Below are 14,664 nucleotides of genomic sequence, written 5' to 3'. Positions count from 1 at the left end.
GAGGAGATAATCCACTTCTGAACACTCACCAAAATTGCCTGACATCTAATTTTAATCAAATTGCAGTGAATTTCTTAAGTTTCCATTCGATATGTCTATAAAAATCTACTTAAGAATGCATTTTTGGACATCTTTTCCAACCATAACCTCAAAAATACAACTAAGAGATCTTCAAAAACTCAGTTTCGAAGCATTCTAGATCATAAAATGATCGGGTTATGATTGGCCAATGAACTCAAAACAGCTGATTCAGAGTCAAAATTGTTCAAAAAGCTTTCTAAATGGCCATTTTCCAAGTCCAAATGACTATTTTTGAGGTTAGACTTGAACATAAGATTTGTTTATGTACCAGAATGCGAATTATTCACTAAATCTGTTCTTTATTTGTTAAATAACCTAGAAAAAAGATTTTTTTAATTATTGATGAAGCATTCAGGAAAGGAATATTGTAATCTTTCGAATACCTTCACTTCTTAAGTACTTCTGCTGATCTGTACACCACTTCTGACTGTATTATCTCCCCCTTGCATCAAGGAACACTAGAAAGTCAGCATTTCGGTTTGAATACGTTTATTTATCTGCAAAGTGTTTTACGATTACAACTGTGTTATATGGATTATTTCATAAGTGTTTTTTTTATTTAAAGAGATATTCTTTACTATAATTAGGGAATAATTCTAAGAGATATTCTATTACATTATTTTTACCTTTTCTCTTTTCTTCTGTATTTTTATAACTTGCTTTGAAAATTCTCTATAATTATTTCAAAAAGGGAGAAAATGAAAACATGGATAAATTTAGTACGTATAATTTTGGAAAAAAATTTTCAGGAACAATTTCACTTAATTCGATTTCCGACATTCTTTCTCTCAAAATTGCTCTATATATATATATCTAAATAACCTTAGGAATAAATTTTGACTTTGATTTTCATTTTACGAATCGAAAAAAACCCCGATTTCATTTAATCTTCCATTCCTTATTTTTTTGATTTTTTCAACAAAAGAAAGGCAACAAAAGTATCGATAGGGAAAATATCTTAAGACAAATGTTTAACATTCAATAAATTCTCACCACTACATTTTCCATCATCTTTTCTTTTTTTATACCTTCTTTTTGAGAATAGTTTTTTTTTTCTTCCTTCGATATGAGAATCATCATCATTCTCTCTCTTTTTCTCTCTTTCTCCACCTTTCTTCACCTCTTCTTTTAATGCAAAGTTTAGCACCATATTTTTTTTCTTTATAAAAAATATGATATTGTTAACTTTCTTATCTATCGTAAGATGGATAATTATTTTTTTTAGCCAATTGTTTCATGTGTTATATTTTGTCCCAATTCTCAAATTTGATGATCTCTCTATAATATAAGAATCCGTGTGTGTATATAACATGAATGTGAATTCGTTCTCAATTCACAAGAAATACTCTAATAACACTTTAGATGCGATGTTAAAAATTTGCTAACTACATTTAATACAAAGTTCATCGCTATGTTTTCTTTCTTTTTTTCCTTTTTCAAAGTGACCAAAGAGAAGGTGAATTTCGTTAACGGAATTCTTATATGTACAGAACTACGACTCTCTGTATACAAATGTATATCATTCAGAAAACACTCACTTTACCGGGAGAGACTAAATAGATTCAGTACTCGATTAGCTCTAAACATACTAACTACAATATGGCAGAATTAATAAGAATCACAATTAAACAAAAATTAATCGATTTCCCAACGTCGCGCTTTTTCCTTTTAGTGCAACATTCACTACACAATTACACTTCTTACATTACTTTATTATTTGTTGTTGTTTTCTTAATATTTCTTTCTTTCTTTTTAAAGATCTCCCAAAAATTCCTGTATTTTATTTTGTGTATTTTTTCCCCATATTTTTTTTTATTATTATTTCTCAATTCAATTCAGTAACAAATGTGGTCTCTTAATAAATCTCTTATTATTCCTTTCTTTACTTAGTTTTTTTATTCTATACTTTCTCTCTCTCCCTCGCTCTTCCTCACTTTCTTCAAGTGGTTATTAAATGCAGTGCATTAATGTCTAATATTTCTTCACTTCAACTTCATCAACAAGTCTTTATAGAAAAAAATGGGGTGATTTTCATCATTAAAAAAAAATGTTTCACTGAAAAAAACTTACTGAATGACTTCAAAATTGAAATGATAAGATATCATAAAATAAACGTTGTCTTCAAATCTATAACGCAAAGAAAATCAATCTCATAGAAATCACTCTTCAAAGTAGATTATTAAATAATTAAAAAAAAACTATACTTCTGACCAAAATTCTATCAACATTGACATCACTAATATTACTAAAACTCCTTTTTTCACCTCTTCTCTCTTCCTCTACTCCTTATCAATTGCCACAAGCCCAGTGTTTTTTCTCTGTTTGTGTGTGTGTGTGAAATTGATATTGAATCTAATATCAACTTATTTACTCTATATTGATATTTACTTTTTAACCATTTTACTCCTGACTATTTCCTTTTACTGTCTCCTCTCTCTCTCTCTCTCTCTCTCTCTCGCGAAATACAACATTATTCTTTACGTATATTTTAACACATTTAGAAATTAAGAAGAAGAAAAAATCTTTACGTAAAAAGATTACACAACCTAAATAAGATTAAAATCCGGAAAATAGTCTGATAAACTTTTTTCTCCTCACTTTCCAATCAACATTTACTACTCCATATATATATATATACATTTACATCCAAATATTTCACCTTACTTTTCTATAAACTTCTCTTTTCTTCTATATGAAACCAGATTCTCTGTGGGTGTTTTCAAAAATTTCTTCAATTCAAAATCTATATATATATATAATTAAAATGGGATGATTTTTCAAAAAAGTATACAAATAACCAACAAACTTAAACTTAAGATCACACTTTTCTGTGATTGCGCTTTTATGTAAAAAAAAAAACGAGAAGTCTCTGGCAATAATTTTTCAAAAAAAAAATTCACTTTTAACAAGCACAAAATCTTCACCAAAATTGCTCTTCCGCTGTTCTAAAAGTATCTTCACAAAAAAAAATTAATTTTTCATACAACCATTATTGCAATTCAAAGAAATAGAAGAAAAAAAGTCGCCCTTTTGTGCGCCGATCAATGGAATCACGGGAAAAAATTGACATTTCATCTCTCTAAATCTTGGGAAGAACACACTCGTGCAGGCGAGAAATCAACGGTTTCTTTTAGTGGGCAGAGAAATGTCCTCTGATCCACTAAAGAATTGTGCTGTAAACTTACGGATAAACGCCTAGGAAGTGCACATATAGCTAAGGTGTTGAGGAACTAGTCGAACTCAATCTGGCGGAAGATACGAGAACAGTCGATATCTGTCACGGATGTGAGGACGAACATCTTCTCTCTGCAAAACAATCAGAAGGATTTCCTCAGGATTAATTGTGAAAATGTGATGCGTAAAAATTACTCACTAAAGCAGCAAGATGCTCCAGAAATGGAAGAATCTTCATCAATTCATTATCGCTTTGGTCCATAAACCAGCTCTCAATGGGAATTCCATTCTCCAGTTGATACCTAATCGTGGGAAATCAGAAGAAAAGTCAGCATCTCTCTAAACACTCCAATTCCACTTATAGTCAAACATACCCAAACGCCTGCGGAGAGTTATCGATGATAATGGTCTTGGATAAGTCTCTCCCGAGGATGGTGAGATCCTTAATGTAATTCCCATTCACGAGGACGCAGTGCTCCCTGAACAGTCGATACCTGTGTGCCAAAGGAAGCCCAGACATTAGTCAGACACACTCAGATATATGTCGCAAGGAATCAACTCACTTGATCCACTTCCTCTCGGGATCCAGCAGATTCAGCAGCTTGTCCGCGTACACTCGCTTGGAGGCCGTGAAGAGGATCACCTCGAAGATCTTCGACACCCTCTCGAGGAACTCACGGAAGAACGGTCTCGTGCGCACGAAGACGGTGTACTTGCAGTCCTGAAACAGCACCGGGAACTTGAAGCTGGCATCCGACAGCTCTTGCAGGCTGCAGTGCACCAGCGTCTCGTCCAGATCCAGCACCAAACTGAACTCCGGACTCGAGCGCGTCTTCAGCGGCAACGCCGGACACTTGGCGCGCATGTCACCAGTGAGCGGCGGCAGTTGCTTGATGAAGACGTACGGATCGAAAGTGGTCCACGTGAGGTTCTCATGACGATGATCAGGCACATCCTCGATCTCCATGCACTCGTCCGTCTCCAGCTGCAGTGGCTCATCAGGCGGCGGCTCGGGGGCGCTCTGGATGAGCGCGTCCGCGTCCATTGGGCGCGGCAGCGTGATGCTGGACAGGAAGTTCGTGTGCGTCTGCAGATTGGACAGCGCCTTGAGGTTGTCCATGGCACTTTGACTCATTGACTGCATGAAGATGGCATCGGACATCGCGCTGGTGTCCATTCCGCCCGCCACTGGGAAGCACGAGGACGTCGCGGCGCCATCCACACCCATCAGAGGCCCCGGACACCCGAGGCCGGCGTCTGTGCTGCAGCTGAGCAGCGCCTGCGTGAGCAGCGTGTTGTAGGGCAGAAAGTCCGTGTACTGGGTGAAGTCAGGAGTGATCTTGCTCATCTCCTCGTCGAACAGCGACAGCCAGTCGGGCGTTGTCGTGTGATACATCGGCGGCTGCAGGCCGGGCGCCATGGAAGTCGCAGGGAATTGCTTGCTGAAGTCTGTCGTGGCGAAGGTCGTGGCAAACGATGTCATGGGAAGTGTCAGTTTGGGCAGGTCCCTGCCCTTGCGCACCGCCAAGCCAGAGTCGCACTCCGGCATGAGATCTGTCGTGGAATCCACCTCAGGCACGACTGTGTCCAGATTCCCAGACAGCAGCGCGCCCTGTGAGGACGACGAGGAGCTGTGCGACGGCGACGAAGACACAGAAGTCGACGATGTGGGCAACACGTCGAGATTCTGCTCGTAATCCGTCGTGCTGTCGCACTCGCTGATGCACTTTACCATCTGACTCACGGCGCCCGCGAAGCTGAACGGCGGATTGGCGGATTGCGTGGGCTCCTCCTCCTCTTCCTCCTCACCTTCCGGCCCGCAAACGATGCACGACGTGGAGGAAATCCCACCGCTGGAGCCCACATTGGCATTCTCCTTGTCATCCTCACTCGGCAAGACGATCGGCTGGAAGCGATTCAGCGCATCGCCCGGCGATCCGATGTCCACCTCACTCTCTGGCATCTCCGCGCCGTCGCATCGCTCCAGCTTCGCCTCGAACAGCGTCACCTCCGAATCCTGCCAGCAATTCTCCTTGCACTCCTCAGACAGCTTCCTGGAGCACGCCATCGACTTCCTGCCGCGTCTCACGCGCGCCTTCTCGCCGCTATTGCACTTGATCGCGCGCGCCGTCACGCGACGGCATCTCTTCTGCCGGAAGCTCTTGGGGCGCCGCGCGCTGTGGAGCTTCGGCGTGCCATTGCGACTGGATGTGCACGCTCGCCGCAGACGCAGCTCGCGACGCTCGCTCCTCAGCCACATGGCTGCGCTTAGAGAGTCTCTTCAAGCGATGAGAACGTGCGGAATCCTGGAAGAGATCACGTCGTGATATTTTTCAATATTCTAATCAGTCAGAAGGATTTTTTGATGCCAGAATGAAGAATTAGGGCGGAAGCGAGAGAGAATCATAAAATTTAGGAAGAAAATCAATGGAATTCAGAAGGATAAATCTGTATCTCGGATCAGAAGTGAGAATCTTATTGGCCAGTCTGCCTAGAATTCGATCCTCTTCAACAGTTGTGATTTCAAAGTACACATAAATCGTGGGTCATCCCAAAAATCCCAACTTTCACAGCCAAACTCTTCTTGCGCTCTATCAATCTTTCTCTCTCACCATGGAAAATCGCGGAAAAGCGTGTCAACTTTCCAATGCGCCGAGAAACTTTCACCTCAACCCGTATTTTATCACACACATCGCGAAGCATGGCGGAAATTCCTCTGCGCCGAGGGAGAATTTTCCCTCTTCTTTCGCCATTATTATCTTGGAGTTGCGTAACCGCCGAGAATAGTTGACGGTTCTCGTCGCGGGGCGGCAGGTGAGTCACCCTGTGGTGGAGAGCGAGAGCAATATGGCGCACTTTCTCTCTCGCCAGAGAGCGAAAAGTGGACTAAAGAGGAACAACAAAAATCAAAATCGCGCCACTGGGAGCGGTGGTGGGAAAGAGATGGCCGCATGCGCGCCACGGTGTGCTAGAGAGGGAGAGGGAGTGCGAAAAGTTTTCACTGATGGAGAGAGAGCGAGCGCCTTTTCCGCCGCTTTTCCCACCCCATCCGCCGCCCCTGTGGAAAATTCCCTCTCGGACGCCCCTCGGCGCATTCCCGGACGCCTCGACATCATGCAAAAACTTGTTTACTCGTTGCGTAACGAACGGAATTCCAGGGATATCGATCCAGGAAATTCCGCAACACTACCCACGGGTGGCATTCTGCACCCCCGGCGGCCCCAGTGGGGCTCCGCGACTCTTCTCTCTCGCTCCCACTCGTGACGTCATGACGAAATTTTCTATTCCGATTGCAGAAATCACAGAGTAGGCGGGTTTTCACTGTGGATGTTTTGTTGTATGGCTTCAAAACAAATTGCAAAACACGCTTCGGTCGCCGATGGGGCGCAAAATGTCCTGATCGGGGCGTCTGGCGCCACGACAGTCGCCTATGGGGACATGGAAGCCGCCCTGAGGACCGCAAAAATGGGAGAAATCTCAGGACAACCGATTTTCATGAGATTTTGCCGCGCGAGTTGTGAGCAGAGAAACCCACTTTTCTGCACCTTTTCAGTCACCCACAACACCTGTAGACACCCGGGCATTTACCTGAGCACAGATTAATTGCACTGGAGATGAGAAACACACATTTTAGCGGAATTTTTCAGGGAAAAAAGTCGCACCGAACGAATTTACGTCTATTACTAAGATGGCGTCGCGTGTTTTTATCATCGGGAATTCTTGCGACCAACTTCACGGCTTTTCCCCTCCACGTCGCGGCCATTGGAAAAAAGTTCCGAAAGCGGGGAAGGCGAGACACAACCTCACAAACTGCGATGCTTTGTAAACACGTCTATATTTCTCTCAATTTCTAGTATCTCTCAGCGTCAGGGTGCATCATCCCGTGCAGATCCGAGGGCGAGCGGAAGTAGTTGTACAGGAGGATGGTTTTCCGCCCCCGAATCTTGTAGCGAAGTGACGCCCACAGCATTCCTCTGGGTGGAACTTGTACAACGTCTCCCTTGGAGTACTCTAGAATTTCATTTCTGTACGGCACTTTCCAAGTGTAAATGGCCAAATATCTGCAAAAAGAACTCTTTAGTTTTCTACATTTCCAACCGTCACCTTTTCTTGAGCCTCACTTCTCTCCGTTTTGGTAGATTCGCAGTGGAAAACGATTCAGAGTTACCCGCAAAATGCCATTAAAGATAATGAAAAAGCCACACATCACGACGACTTCGCTCAGATTGCTGGTACCTGGACCCAACTCTTGGGCTTCTATTTGCTCATTAGTACCGAGAAAGTAGTGTCCGGTGATAAGCCAGTGAGCCAGGAAAATCCCAATCACAGTGAAGCTTACAGTCGTGATCCAAGTCATTGCAGACACGTAATTGTACATGGGATTCCTGTAGATCAGCGTCCAATGACTAGGAAGCTTATCCATGTTGCGAATCTTCTCCTCATTCCACTTTTTCCGCTGAATATGCTGAAAGATGCCCAAAGTTTTGGACGTGTGAAGAAATTCGCTGCAAAACACATAAATGAGAAAAAATGAGATGAAATGGAGGTTTTTGGGGTGTGTCACTCACAATCTCTGGTAGGTAAAGCTTCCTAGAGTCTGTGGGAATCTCCTGGCGAGGGTACATCGTGTGATGATGGACAAACCGGCTAGAATTCTCATGATTATCAGCCATAAACACGCCAAACTGTTCGTGTTGTCAAAATTTCGGAAAACGATCAGCTGATAAAATGACTTCGGTGGTGGAAAAGGCAGTGGAAAATCTTGCGAGAAATGATGTGGAAATCTTCCGTGTGAGTGTTGAGATCCTCCTGAGGCTGCTGGACAATGTGATCTGTGAACCGAAGAACCTGAAGTACCGGACAATTCGTCTGGAGAACAAGACGATCAAGGAGAAATTGCTCGTCCTCGATGGCATGAAGGATCTGCTGCTGGCGCTGGGATTTGAGGAGGATGGCCGAGGTGCTCTCACGCTGTCCACGAAGGTCCTGGTGGGCAGCCTCAAGAAGTACCGCGCCCTCGTCCAGGAGACTCTGCAGAGTGTGGCCAAGGCGGAAGAAAATGCAGAGTCATCTTCGGCGAAATACCACCGCCCAGTGTACGGGAAGCCCAGGAAGCCGCTGCCCAGTGATGGGCAGAGTGTCGTTGAGACTGGGAACGCCTTCCTCAGGGAAATTGAGAACAGATCCAAGCTGGTGATGACGTATGAGGATGAGGATCTGCAGGAGTTCGGCAGGAGTTGCATTCCAACTGAGAAACTGCGTCTGCAGACGCTGGAGAAGCTGCGACAGATTCAGAAGGCCATCCGAGGAGGCGCCTGGCAAGAGCCAGAGCCAGTCTACGAGGATCTGTTCCTCGTGGAATTCACCGAGTGGTTCAACACCTCCTTCTTCACCTGGATTAATCAGATTCCATGCAAAGTGTGCCATCAGCAGGCCAGAGGACGCCAATCCGCCAGCGTGGAGAACGGGATCCGCGTGGAGGAGCTGCACTGCTGCTCCACGGTCACTCGCTTCTACCGCTACGAGGACGTGGCCACGCTCCTGACCACGCGCGTCGGAAGATGCGGAGAGTACGCCAATTGCTTCACATTCCTCTGTCGCTGCCTGGGCTACGAGGCGCGCTACGTCCTGGCCACCTTTGACCACGTGTGGACGGAAGTGTACTCGCCCACGCAGAAGCGCTGGCTCCACGTCGATCCCTCGGACAACGTCGTGGACGCGCCGCTGATGTATCAGCACGGCTGGAAGAGGACCGTTGACTACGTGACCGCCCACTCGAGGGACGACGTCCAGGACGTCACGTGGCGATACTGCAATGACCACTCGCAGCTGCTGAGGCGCAGGAACAAGTGTCCGGAGGATGAGCTGCTCCGAGTGCTGCTCAGAATCCGGGAGAAGAAGCAGAAGCTCTGCTCTGAGACCAGAAAGAAGTGTCTGGCCAAGAGGACGCTGGCCGAGCTGGTGGAGTTTATGGCGCAGCGAGATCCGACAGTGGACGAGCTGAAGGGCAGATCGTCAGGGAGCCTGGCTTGGAGGCAATCGCGAGGAGAACAGCTGTCCAGCGCCTTTTTCACCTTCGGCGCCACTGAAGAGGACAAGCGGCTGAAGCAATTCAACCTGCGATACTCCTGCTCGCGCGATGTGTACGAGAAGTACCACAAGGGTCCTGGCCAGGAAACCAGAGTGACAGAGAGCATGAAAGCCTGGAGCACTTGTCAGTATTCGTCACGCAATGTGTTCAGGAAGGTTGAGCACGACTGGAAGATGACCTACTTGGCGAGAACGGAGGACACCAGCGAAGCCTCCATTGAGTGGAGATTCGACTTCACTGCGCAGGATCTGCGGATCTCCAGCGTCTTCATCAACTTCGAGTCGAAAGTCTACGAGAACGGCAGGATTTCTCTGCTCTTCATGAACGAAAGCGGTGAGTAGATCGACTCTCCTCACTGTCCTTGAATTTTGGCAGCAATTTCTCTGTTCCTCTTCGCAGGCGAGATTGTCCGGGACGTGCTGAAGCTGAGGAACTCCCGGAAGTTTGTCGTGAAGGCGGTTCTGAGTGGCGGAAAAGGCGACGTCGCCTGGCAACACACGCAGTTGTTCAGACAGGAGCTGCACTGTCCCAAATATCCTTTTGAGCTCTGCATAAACTTCTTCTAATGTGATTCTTGCACACTTTCCAAGGATTTATTTGACGAATTCCAAGATTTCGGAGATTGCGAAATAAAATATTTGGACGCGAAAGAAAATTTTAGTTAATGCTTTGCTGTGTCGAAAAAATATATTGGAAAATTCATCTAGTTTCACTTCTCTTTTACTCGCTTCGTTTCTGTTTATATCAGAAATTGTTTAATTCATTCTTTGGCTGCATGTTTAACTTGCAGAAGAAAACAAATTTGAGCACAAAACCTGGAGAAAAATGGAGACGCTTTAGTTGAAATCTTACTCTTGGACGGAAATCGGCGCTGTGTCTTGAATCTTATATTCTTCCTTAACAAAGCTTTCCGGGTCTTCCTGCTCATCCTTGATCGCGATCTCTTGATCCATCTCTTCGTCGTTTGGGAAAACTTGAGAAAACTAATGAACGCGTTCCGCTATGCGTCGTCGCGAAAATGATCGTGTAGAGCAACTGACCCTATAGCAAAACGTTCATCTGCTTTGGAACGAAAAGGAAAACTTCACTGAAGATCTGTTGAGGGAGTGAAATTAAAAGACTTTCCGCAGACGCTTCTTGGAGGGAAATTGCGTACGGCGAAATGTGGCGAAATCAGCTGACTTCCCCTCCCTTTGTGAATTGTTTTTATGCCTGAAGAAAAAGAGGCGTCAGAGTGGGAAAATCGGGCAAATTCTCGTTTTGTTGCATAATTCGACACTCTAACACGCAGTGGCATGGCACAGAAGGTGTTGTCATTCCTCAGGAGGATCTCAGAGTCTGACAGCGGCATGGCAGCGCCGTCAACATCGAGAGACTCAGTTCCGGTGGCGAAGGAGGCGCTTCTGTGCGATCTGGGCTATCAGGATACTAACGATCTCAGAGACACGATCTACGGTGAGTCCTTGTGTGCCTTGCCTAGTGGAATTGGCGGAAAATTATGGGGATTCTCTGCAGATTTCCTGCGCACAATCCGCGATCCGGAGAAGCCACAAACACTGGAGGACTTGAATGTGGTCTACGAGGATGGGATCTTCGTTCAGGAGCCCACAGAGAACAACGTTCAGGTGGTGCGGGTGGAGTTCAACCCCACTGTGCCTCACTGCTCCCTCGCCACGCTCATCGGGCTGTGCATTCGCGTGAAGATCGAGCGGAGCATTCAGCACAGGCTCAAGCTGGACATCTTCATCAAGAAGGGAGCGCACGCCACGGAGGAGGAGAGTGAGTATTGCCTATTGACAGCCATAAATAACTCCCATAAGCTAATATTTGCGCCTCTCTTTGGCCAGTAAACAAACAAATCAACGATAAGGAACGAATCGCGGCCGCGATGGAGAACCCAAATTTGCGCGAACTCGTGGAGAAATGCATCAGTGAAGAGGAATAATCTCAGTTTGTAGAGCAAGTAGGTTTATTTTTGTACCCATAAATCACCCAGAGTCTTCAAGACCAAGGCAGACTTTATTCTGAGCGATCCGGGAGTTGTTATTTACATACTAAGTGACTTTCGAGTGTGCTTCTCAACACCGGATGCCAGTTCCTATCGCCATGAAGGTGCCGAATGTGCCTCCGCCCTGCAGCATCACCTTCCCAACGTTGTTTATCAGTTCTCTGCCGCGCAAGCCGTATCTGGAATGGGCAAAGATGATTCAGTTTCCCGGAAGATTGCACAACATAACCTGACTTTTGACGGTCTACCTGAGGGCGGAGAAGCCACCGAAGAGTGCTCCACTGGCTAAGCCGACGCAGAAGCCAATCCCGAAGCCTGTCTTCATCTTGTCGAAGCAGGAAGGGCCAGAAGATGACTGGTAAACGCCTGAAGGCAGAGGCATGATGCAAGCTGGTATTTTTCACGCTCTTTCTCTGGAAACTCTCTCAAATTGTAGAAATTCTCAGTGTCGCCAAGCTTGAGAAACTGTCCAGAAGTGACTCCACAGGTTTTCTAACTGTTTCTGTGTAGTAATTGCCGGGAAAATGCGATTTCGCAGGAATTTTTGATGTTTTCTGATGGCGAATGTGTAACTCAAGTTCGCCGCCACGAGAGACGCTCACGGCACTCCAAGGCAGCCAACAAAGTGGGCGGCGAGGAGATAAAAACAACGGAAAAACCGTAATTCTTTCACTTTCCAGTGTGAGTTAGCAGAGGAAGTTTCTGGAGATTTATCCCCGTCATCGTTGCCCAGTGCAGCTAGAGAAAACTACCATCATCTCTTTGGTGAGTGAGGCTTTAAGTAATCTTGAAAAATCCCAATAATCCATTGAAATTCTGTCGAAAAAGTACAATTGCGAGAGGGAAGAAGATTTTCTAGTCGCCCAGGAATCCATATTTAGTTGCAACTCTGTGATTTTCCGGGGATAATCTTGGGAAAAGTGGGTTCACATGTGCCTGGATACTGAGTGTGATCTTTTGTCTGGGATTTTCAGTGGATACCAGCTTGATATCAGAGAAAATGCCAGGACTTGAGGCCACACCAGCTGCTCTTCCTTCTTCCCTTCCGGAAGGGAATTACACGATCATCGGCGTGGACATCGACACGACGGGGCGGCGCCTCATCGACGAGATCGTCCACTTGGCCGCGTACACGCCAGAGCAGGAGTTCTCGCAGTACGTGATGCCGTACATGAACCTCAATCCGGCGGCCAGGCAGCGCCACCAGGTGCGCGTGATCACCATCGGCTTCTTCCGCATGCTGAAGTGCATGCAGACGTACAGGGTGATGAAGACCACGCCCGAGTACGCGGCCATGGTGCGCTTCATGCAGTGGCTGGAGGAGCAGAAGGACGCCCGGGCGGAGTGCGAGGGGCTGATCTTGTTGTACCACGAGCAGAGGAATTTCGTGCCCTACATGATCCTCGAGGCCGTCAAGAAGTGAGTACAATGGGACAGTTATCTCAGCACTCTGTGGCCTAACGGTCGCGTGCGTGGACAAAGGAGGGATTATCTCTGATGCATTGATCTATTTCCACAGATACGACATGATGGAGAGGTTCGAGCGCAGCGTGAAGGGCTTCGCCAACATGTACAGTCTGGCGGAGAAGGAGTGCGGCGCCACGCTGAAGTACTTCACGCTCAGGGAGCTGTCCAAGGTGATCCTGAACTCGCAAGAGGACGACAAGAACGAGTTCGAGGGCAGCGCGAAGGTGCGTGCGAAGCTCACGTACGAAGTGGCGCGCGTGCTGGCCAACAAGAGGGATCAGGTCAAGGTGGAGTCCCAGGAGGGCGACGCGCCGCAGGAGATCGGCCTGACCGAGAGGACGGAGGCGGAGAAGAGCGCCGTGTTTCACAGCGTGATCTTGGGCATGAGCACGAGTGTGGCGGATAATGTGCAGGAGCTGAGCGGACAGCAGACGATCCTGGACAGGCAGAACTCGCTCAGGTCCATCTTCATCAACTACTTCAAGACCACGCTGTACCACCGCGTGAAGGGCGTGACGTACCGACGCGTCCTGGCGGAGCAGGGCTACGACATGGACAAGCTGCAGGACATCTGGACGCGCGAGAAGCGCGACGGTGTGCAGGCGGCCGTGGAGAAGCTGGAGGAGCTCAAGGAGGAGGACAAGACGGAGCTCACGGAACTCCTCGACTGCCACTTCGATCCCGACAAGCAGCCCATCAAGCCGGCAACGAAGAAGCCCAACAAGCGCCGCTTCCAGACGCGCCGCACTCGCAGAATGTCTCGTAAGTGGGAAAAGCTTCCCTTTAACCCTCGTTAGAGGCGGAAAAGCGGTGTTTTTATGGGATTCAGATTAAAATTTAAATCCTTATCGCATTCCAATTGGAATCTTGCATGCTGATTAATTGAAGTGCAGAATATTTCACCTTAAAAAAGACCCTTTTTTAATTGTGCTGATATTCAGGGAAATTCAGTGATTTTTTAGCGTTCTTAATCAGCTTCAAAGCTGTGGAACTGTTAAAAATCAATGCAATTTAAGAGTCTTTATCTTCAGAATAGTTCTTTGATTATTTCTAATGGCGAATTCGCTCTCTTGTCTCTGCAGCAGCGCGTTCGATGCCGCGGCGAAGGAAGAGCAACGGGCACAACGGCGGTCAGCAGCACGGCCAGAATGGTCTTGAGCATCACCAGAACAATCGAGGCAACAACCGCGGCGGGAATCACAGCCGTGGAACGCCGCAGAAGCAGCGAATGCAGCAGGACTTCAGCCACGCGGCGCTCGCGGACAGCGTGGCGATGAATCATCACCACGTGGGCCAGATGGCTTCCTAAGTTGTCCTTCTCGCTGTGTTGCTGTGGACGAAACACTCCCGGACGAACAGAGGAAACGACGCGGAAGAGCGACAATGCGCAATGATAAAGGATTTTGATATCGTGAAGGGAAAATTCTAGTGTCGATGAATTGATATTAATAATGCGAGTGATGAATTTAAAAGGATATTTTGAAAGAAGAGAGCGCGGGATGAATTTCGTGGTATTGAAACTATTTTAATTTTACTGCCATTGATTTGTTCTTGAGGCAAATCATTCTGTGGTAAAGAAAAAAGGCATTTGTGATTGAGATGTGAATAATTCTAAGAATTTAGCACTTTTTCCTTATTCAATTCAATCTGCAGAGAGATTTGAATAGATTTTTTTGTTGATGTATCAGAAGAAATGGAAATATTGTGGATTGTAGGGGAAATGCTTGATAATTAACATTGCGATGATGAAATTATTTGTATGGAATTATCGGAGGAAAACACATTTGTATATTGATGGAAATGTTAATGGAAAAAAATAGAGATTTTGCTTGAGAACTAAAAG

General features: G+C 46.3%; 6 protein-coding genes across 7 annotated transcripts; 3 read left to right on the top strand and 3 right to left on the bottom strand.

Annotated features, from left to right (window-relative positions):
• Positions 1–553: 553 nt before the first annotated feature.
• Positions 554–6,958, bottom strand: LOC132256718 (uncharacterized). The gene is made up of 5 exons (XM_059753228.1): positions 6,844–6,958; positions 3,819–5,561; positions 3,630–3,749; positions 3,455–3,557; positions 554–3,387 (listed from the first exon to the last, which is right to left on the bottom strand). The coding sequence occupies exons 2-5, from the start codon at positions 5,513–5,515 to the stop codon at positions 3,322–3,324; spliced, it is 1,986 nt and encodes a 661-aa protein (XP_059609211.1). The 5' UTR covers positions 5,516–5,561; positions 6,844–6,958; the 3' UTR covers positions 554–3,321.
• Positions 6,959–7,007: 49 nt separating this feature from the next.
• Positions 7,008–7,933, bottom strand: LOC132256724 (uncharacterized). Its single transcript, XM_059753238.1, has 3 exons — positions 7,824–7,933; positions 7,377–7,760; positions 7,008–7,316 (listed from the first exon to the last, which is right to left on the bottom strand). The coding sequence occupies exons 1-3, from the start codon at positions 7,913–7,915 to the stop codon at positions 7,106–7,108; spliced, it is 687 nt and encodes a 228-aa protein (XP_059609221.1). The 5' UTR covers positions 7,916–7,933; the 3' UTR covers positions 7,008–7,105.
• A 50-nt stretch (positions 7,934–7,983) lies between these two features.
• Positions 7,984–10,414, top strand: LOC132256720 (peptide-N(4)-(N-acetyl-beta-glucosaminyl)asparagine amidase). The gene is made up of 2 exons (XM_059753231.1): positions 7,984–9,679; positions 9,746–10,414. The coding sequence occupies exons 1-2, from the start codon at positions 7,984–7,986 to the stop codon at positions 9,910–9,912; spliced, it is 1,863 nt and encodes a 620-aa protein (XP_059609214.1). The 3' UTR covers positions 9,913–10,414.
• A 113-nt stretch (positions 10,415–10,527) lies between these two features.
• Positions 10,528–11,308, top strand: LOC132256725 (MIP18 family protein galla-1). Its single transcript, XM_059753239.1, has 3 exons — positions 10,528–10,801; positions 10,862–11,125; positions 11,194–11,308. Exons 1-3 carry the CDS (start codon positions 10,642–10,644, stop codon positions 11,289–11,291), a joined length of 522 nt encoding a protein of 173 aa, XP_059609222.1. The 5' UTR covers positions 10,528–10,641; the 3' UTR covers positions 11,292–11,308.
• LOC132256727 (reactive oxygen species modulator 1) lies at positions 11,301–11,916 on the bottom strand. The gene is made up of 2 exons (XM_059753241.1): positions 11,603–11,916; positions 11,301–11,533 (listed from the first exon to the last, which is right to left on the bottom strand). The coding sequence occupies exons 1-2, from the start codon at positions 11,734–11,736 to the stop codon at positions 11,425–11,427; spliced, it is 243 nt and encodes an 80-aa protein (XP_059609224.1). The 5' UTR covers positions 11,737–11,916; the 3' UTR covers positions 11,301–11,424.
• Positions 11,917–12,003: 87 nt separating this feature from the next.
• On the top strand, positions 12,004–14,286 carry LOC132256721 (maternal protein exuperantia). Of its 2 annotated transcripts, none has more exons than XM_059753233.1 (4): positions 12,004–12,119; positions 12,329–12,773; positions 12,874–13,583; positions 13,907–14,286. In XM_059753233.1, the coding sequence occupies exons 2-4, from the start codon at positions 12,355–12,357 to the stop codon at positions 14,128–14,130; spliced, it is 1,353 nt and encodes a 450-aa protein (XP_059609216.1). In that variant the 5' UTR covers positions 12,004–12,119; positions 12,329–12,354; the 3' UTR covers positions 14,131–14,286. The 2 variants fall into 2 exon arrangements, with proteins under 2 accessions (XP_059609216.1, XP_059609215.1); XM_059753232.1 differs by having other exon boundaries at positions 12,006–12,119; positions 13,904–14,286.
• Positions 14,287–14,664: the final 378 nt, after the last annotated feature.

Source organism: Phlebotomus argentipes, unplaced genomic scaffold (assembly GCF_947086385.1).
Source record: "Phlebotomus argentipes unplaced genomic scaffold, Phlebotomus argentipes genome assembly contig_17, whole genome shotgun sequence".
Taxonomy (NCBI): Eukaryota; Metazoa; Arthropoda; class Insecta; order Diptera; family Psychodidae; genus Phlebotomus; species Phlebotomus argentipes.
Note: the sequence above shows the minus strand (reverse complement) of the source record. Positions and strands in the feature narration are given on the sequence as shown.

Coding starts and splice junctions, on each gene's coding strand:
- LOC132256718 (XM_059753228.1), bottom strand. CDS start 5,515: ATGTGGCTGAGGAGCGAGCGTCGCGAGCTGCGTCTGCGGCGAGCGTGC. Junction 3,750..3,818: donor CCCGAGAGGAAGTGGATCAA/GTGAGTTGATTC, acceptor TTTGGCACACAG/GTATCGACTGTTCAGGGAGC. Junction 3,558..3,629: donor AACTCTCCGCAGGCGTTTGG/GTATGTTTGACT, acceptor TCCCACGATTAG/GTATCAACTGGAGAATGGAA.
- LOC132256724 (XM_059753238.1), bottom strand. CDS start 7,915: ATGAGAATTCTAGCCGGTTTGTCCATCATCACACGATGTACCCTCGCC. Junction 7,761..7,823: donor AGCTTTACCTACCAGAGATT/GTGAGTGACACA, acceptor TGTGTTTTGCAG/CGAATTTCTTCACACGTCCA. Junction 7,317..7,376: donor ATCTACCAAAACGGAGAGAA/GTGAGGCTCAAG, acceptor TTCTTTTTGCAG/ATATTTGGCCATTTACACTT.
- LOC132256720 (XM_059753231.1), top strand. CDS start 7,984: ATGACTTCGGTGGTGGAAAAGGCAGTGGAAAATCTTGCGAGAAATGAT. Junction 9,680..9,745: donor GCTCTTCATGAACGAAAGCG/GTGAGTAGATCG, acceptor TCCTCTTCGCAG/GCGAGATTGTCCGGGACGTG.
- LOC132256725 (XM_059753239.1), top strand. CDS start 10,642: ATGGCACAGAAGGTGTTGTCATTCCTCAGGAGGATCTCAGAGTCTGAC. Junction 10,802..10,861: donor TCTCAGAGACACGATCTACG/GTGAGTCCTTGT, acceptor GATTCTCTGCAG/ATTTCCTGCGCACAATCCGC. Junction 11,126..11,193: donor GCACGCCACGGAGGAGGAGA/GTGAGTATTGCC, acceptor CTCTTTGGCCAG/TAAACAAACAAATCAACGAT.
- LOC132256727 (XM_059753241.1), bottom strand. CDS start 11,736: ATGCCTCTGCCTTCAGGCGTTTACCAGTCATCTTCTGGCCCTTCCTGC. Junction 11,534..11,602: donor GGTGGCTTCTCCGCCCTCAG/GTAGACCGTCAA, acceptor TGCCCATTCCAG/ATACGGCTTGCGCGGCAGAG.
- LOC132256721 (XM_059753232.1), top strand. CDS start 12,355: ATGCCAGGACTTGAGGCCACACCAGCTGCTCTTCCTTCTTCCCTTCCG. Junction 12,774..12,873: donor ATCCTCGAGGCCGTCAAGAA/GTGAGTACAATG, acceptor CTATTTCCACAG/ATACGACATGATGGAGAGGT. Junction 13,584..13,903: donor CCGCACTCGCAGAATGTCTC/GTAAGTGGGAAA, acceptor TTGTCTCTGCAG/CAGCGCGTTCGATGCCGCGG.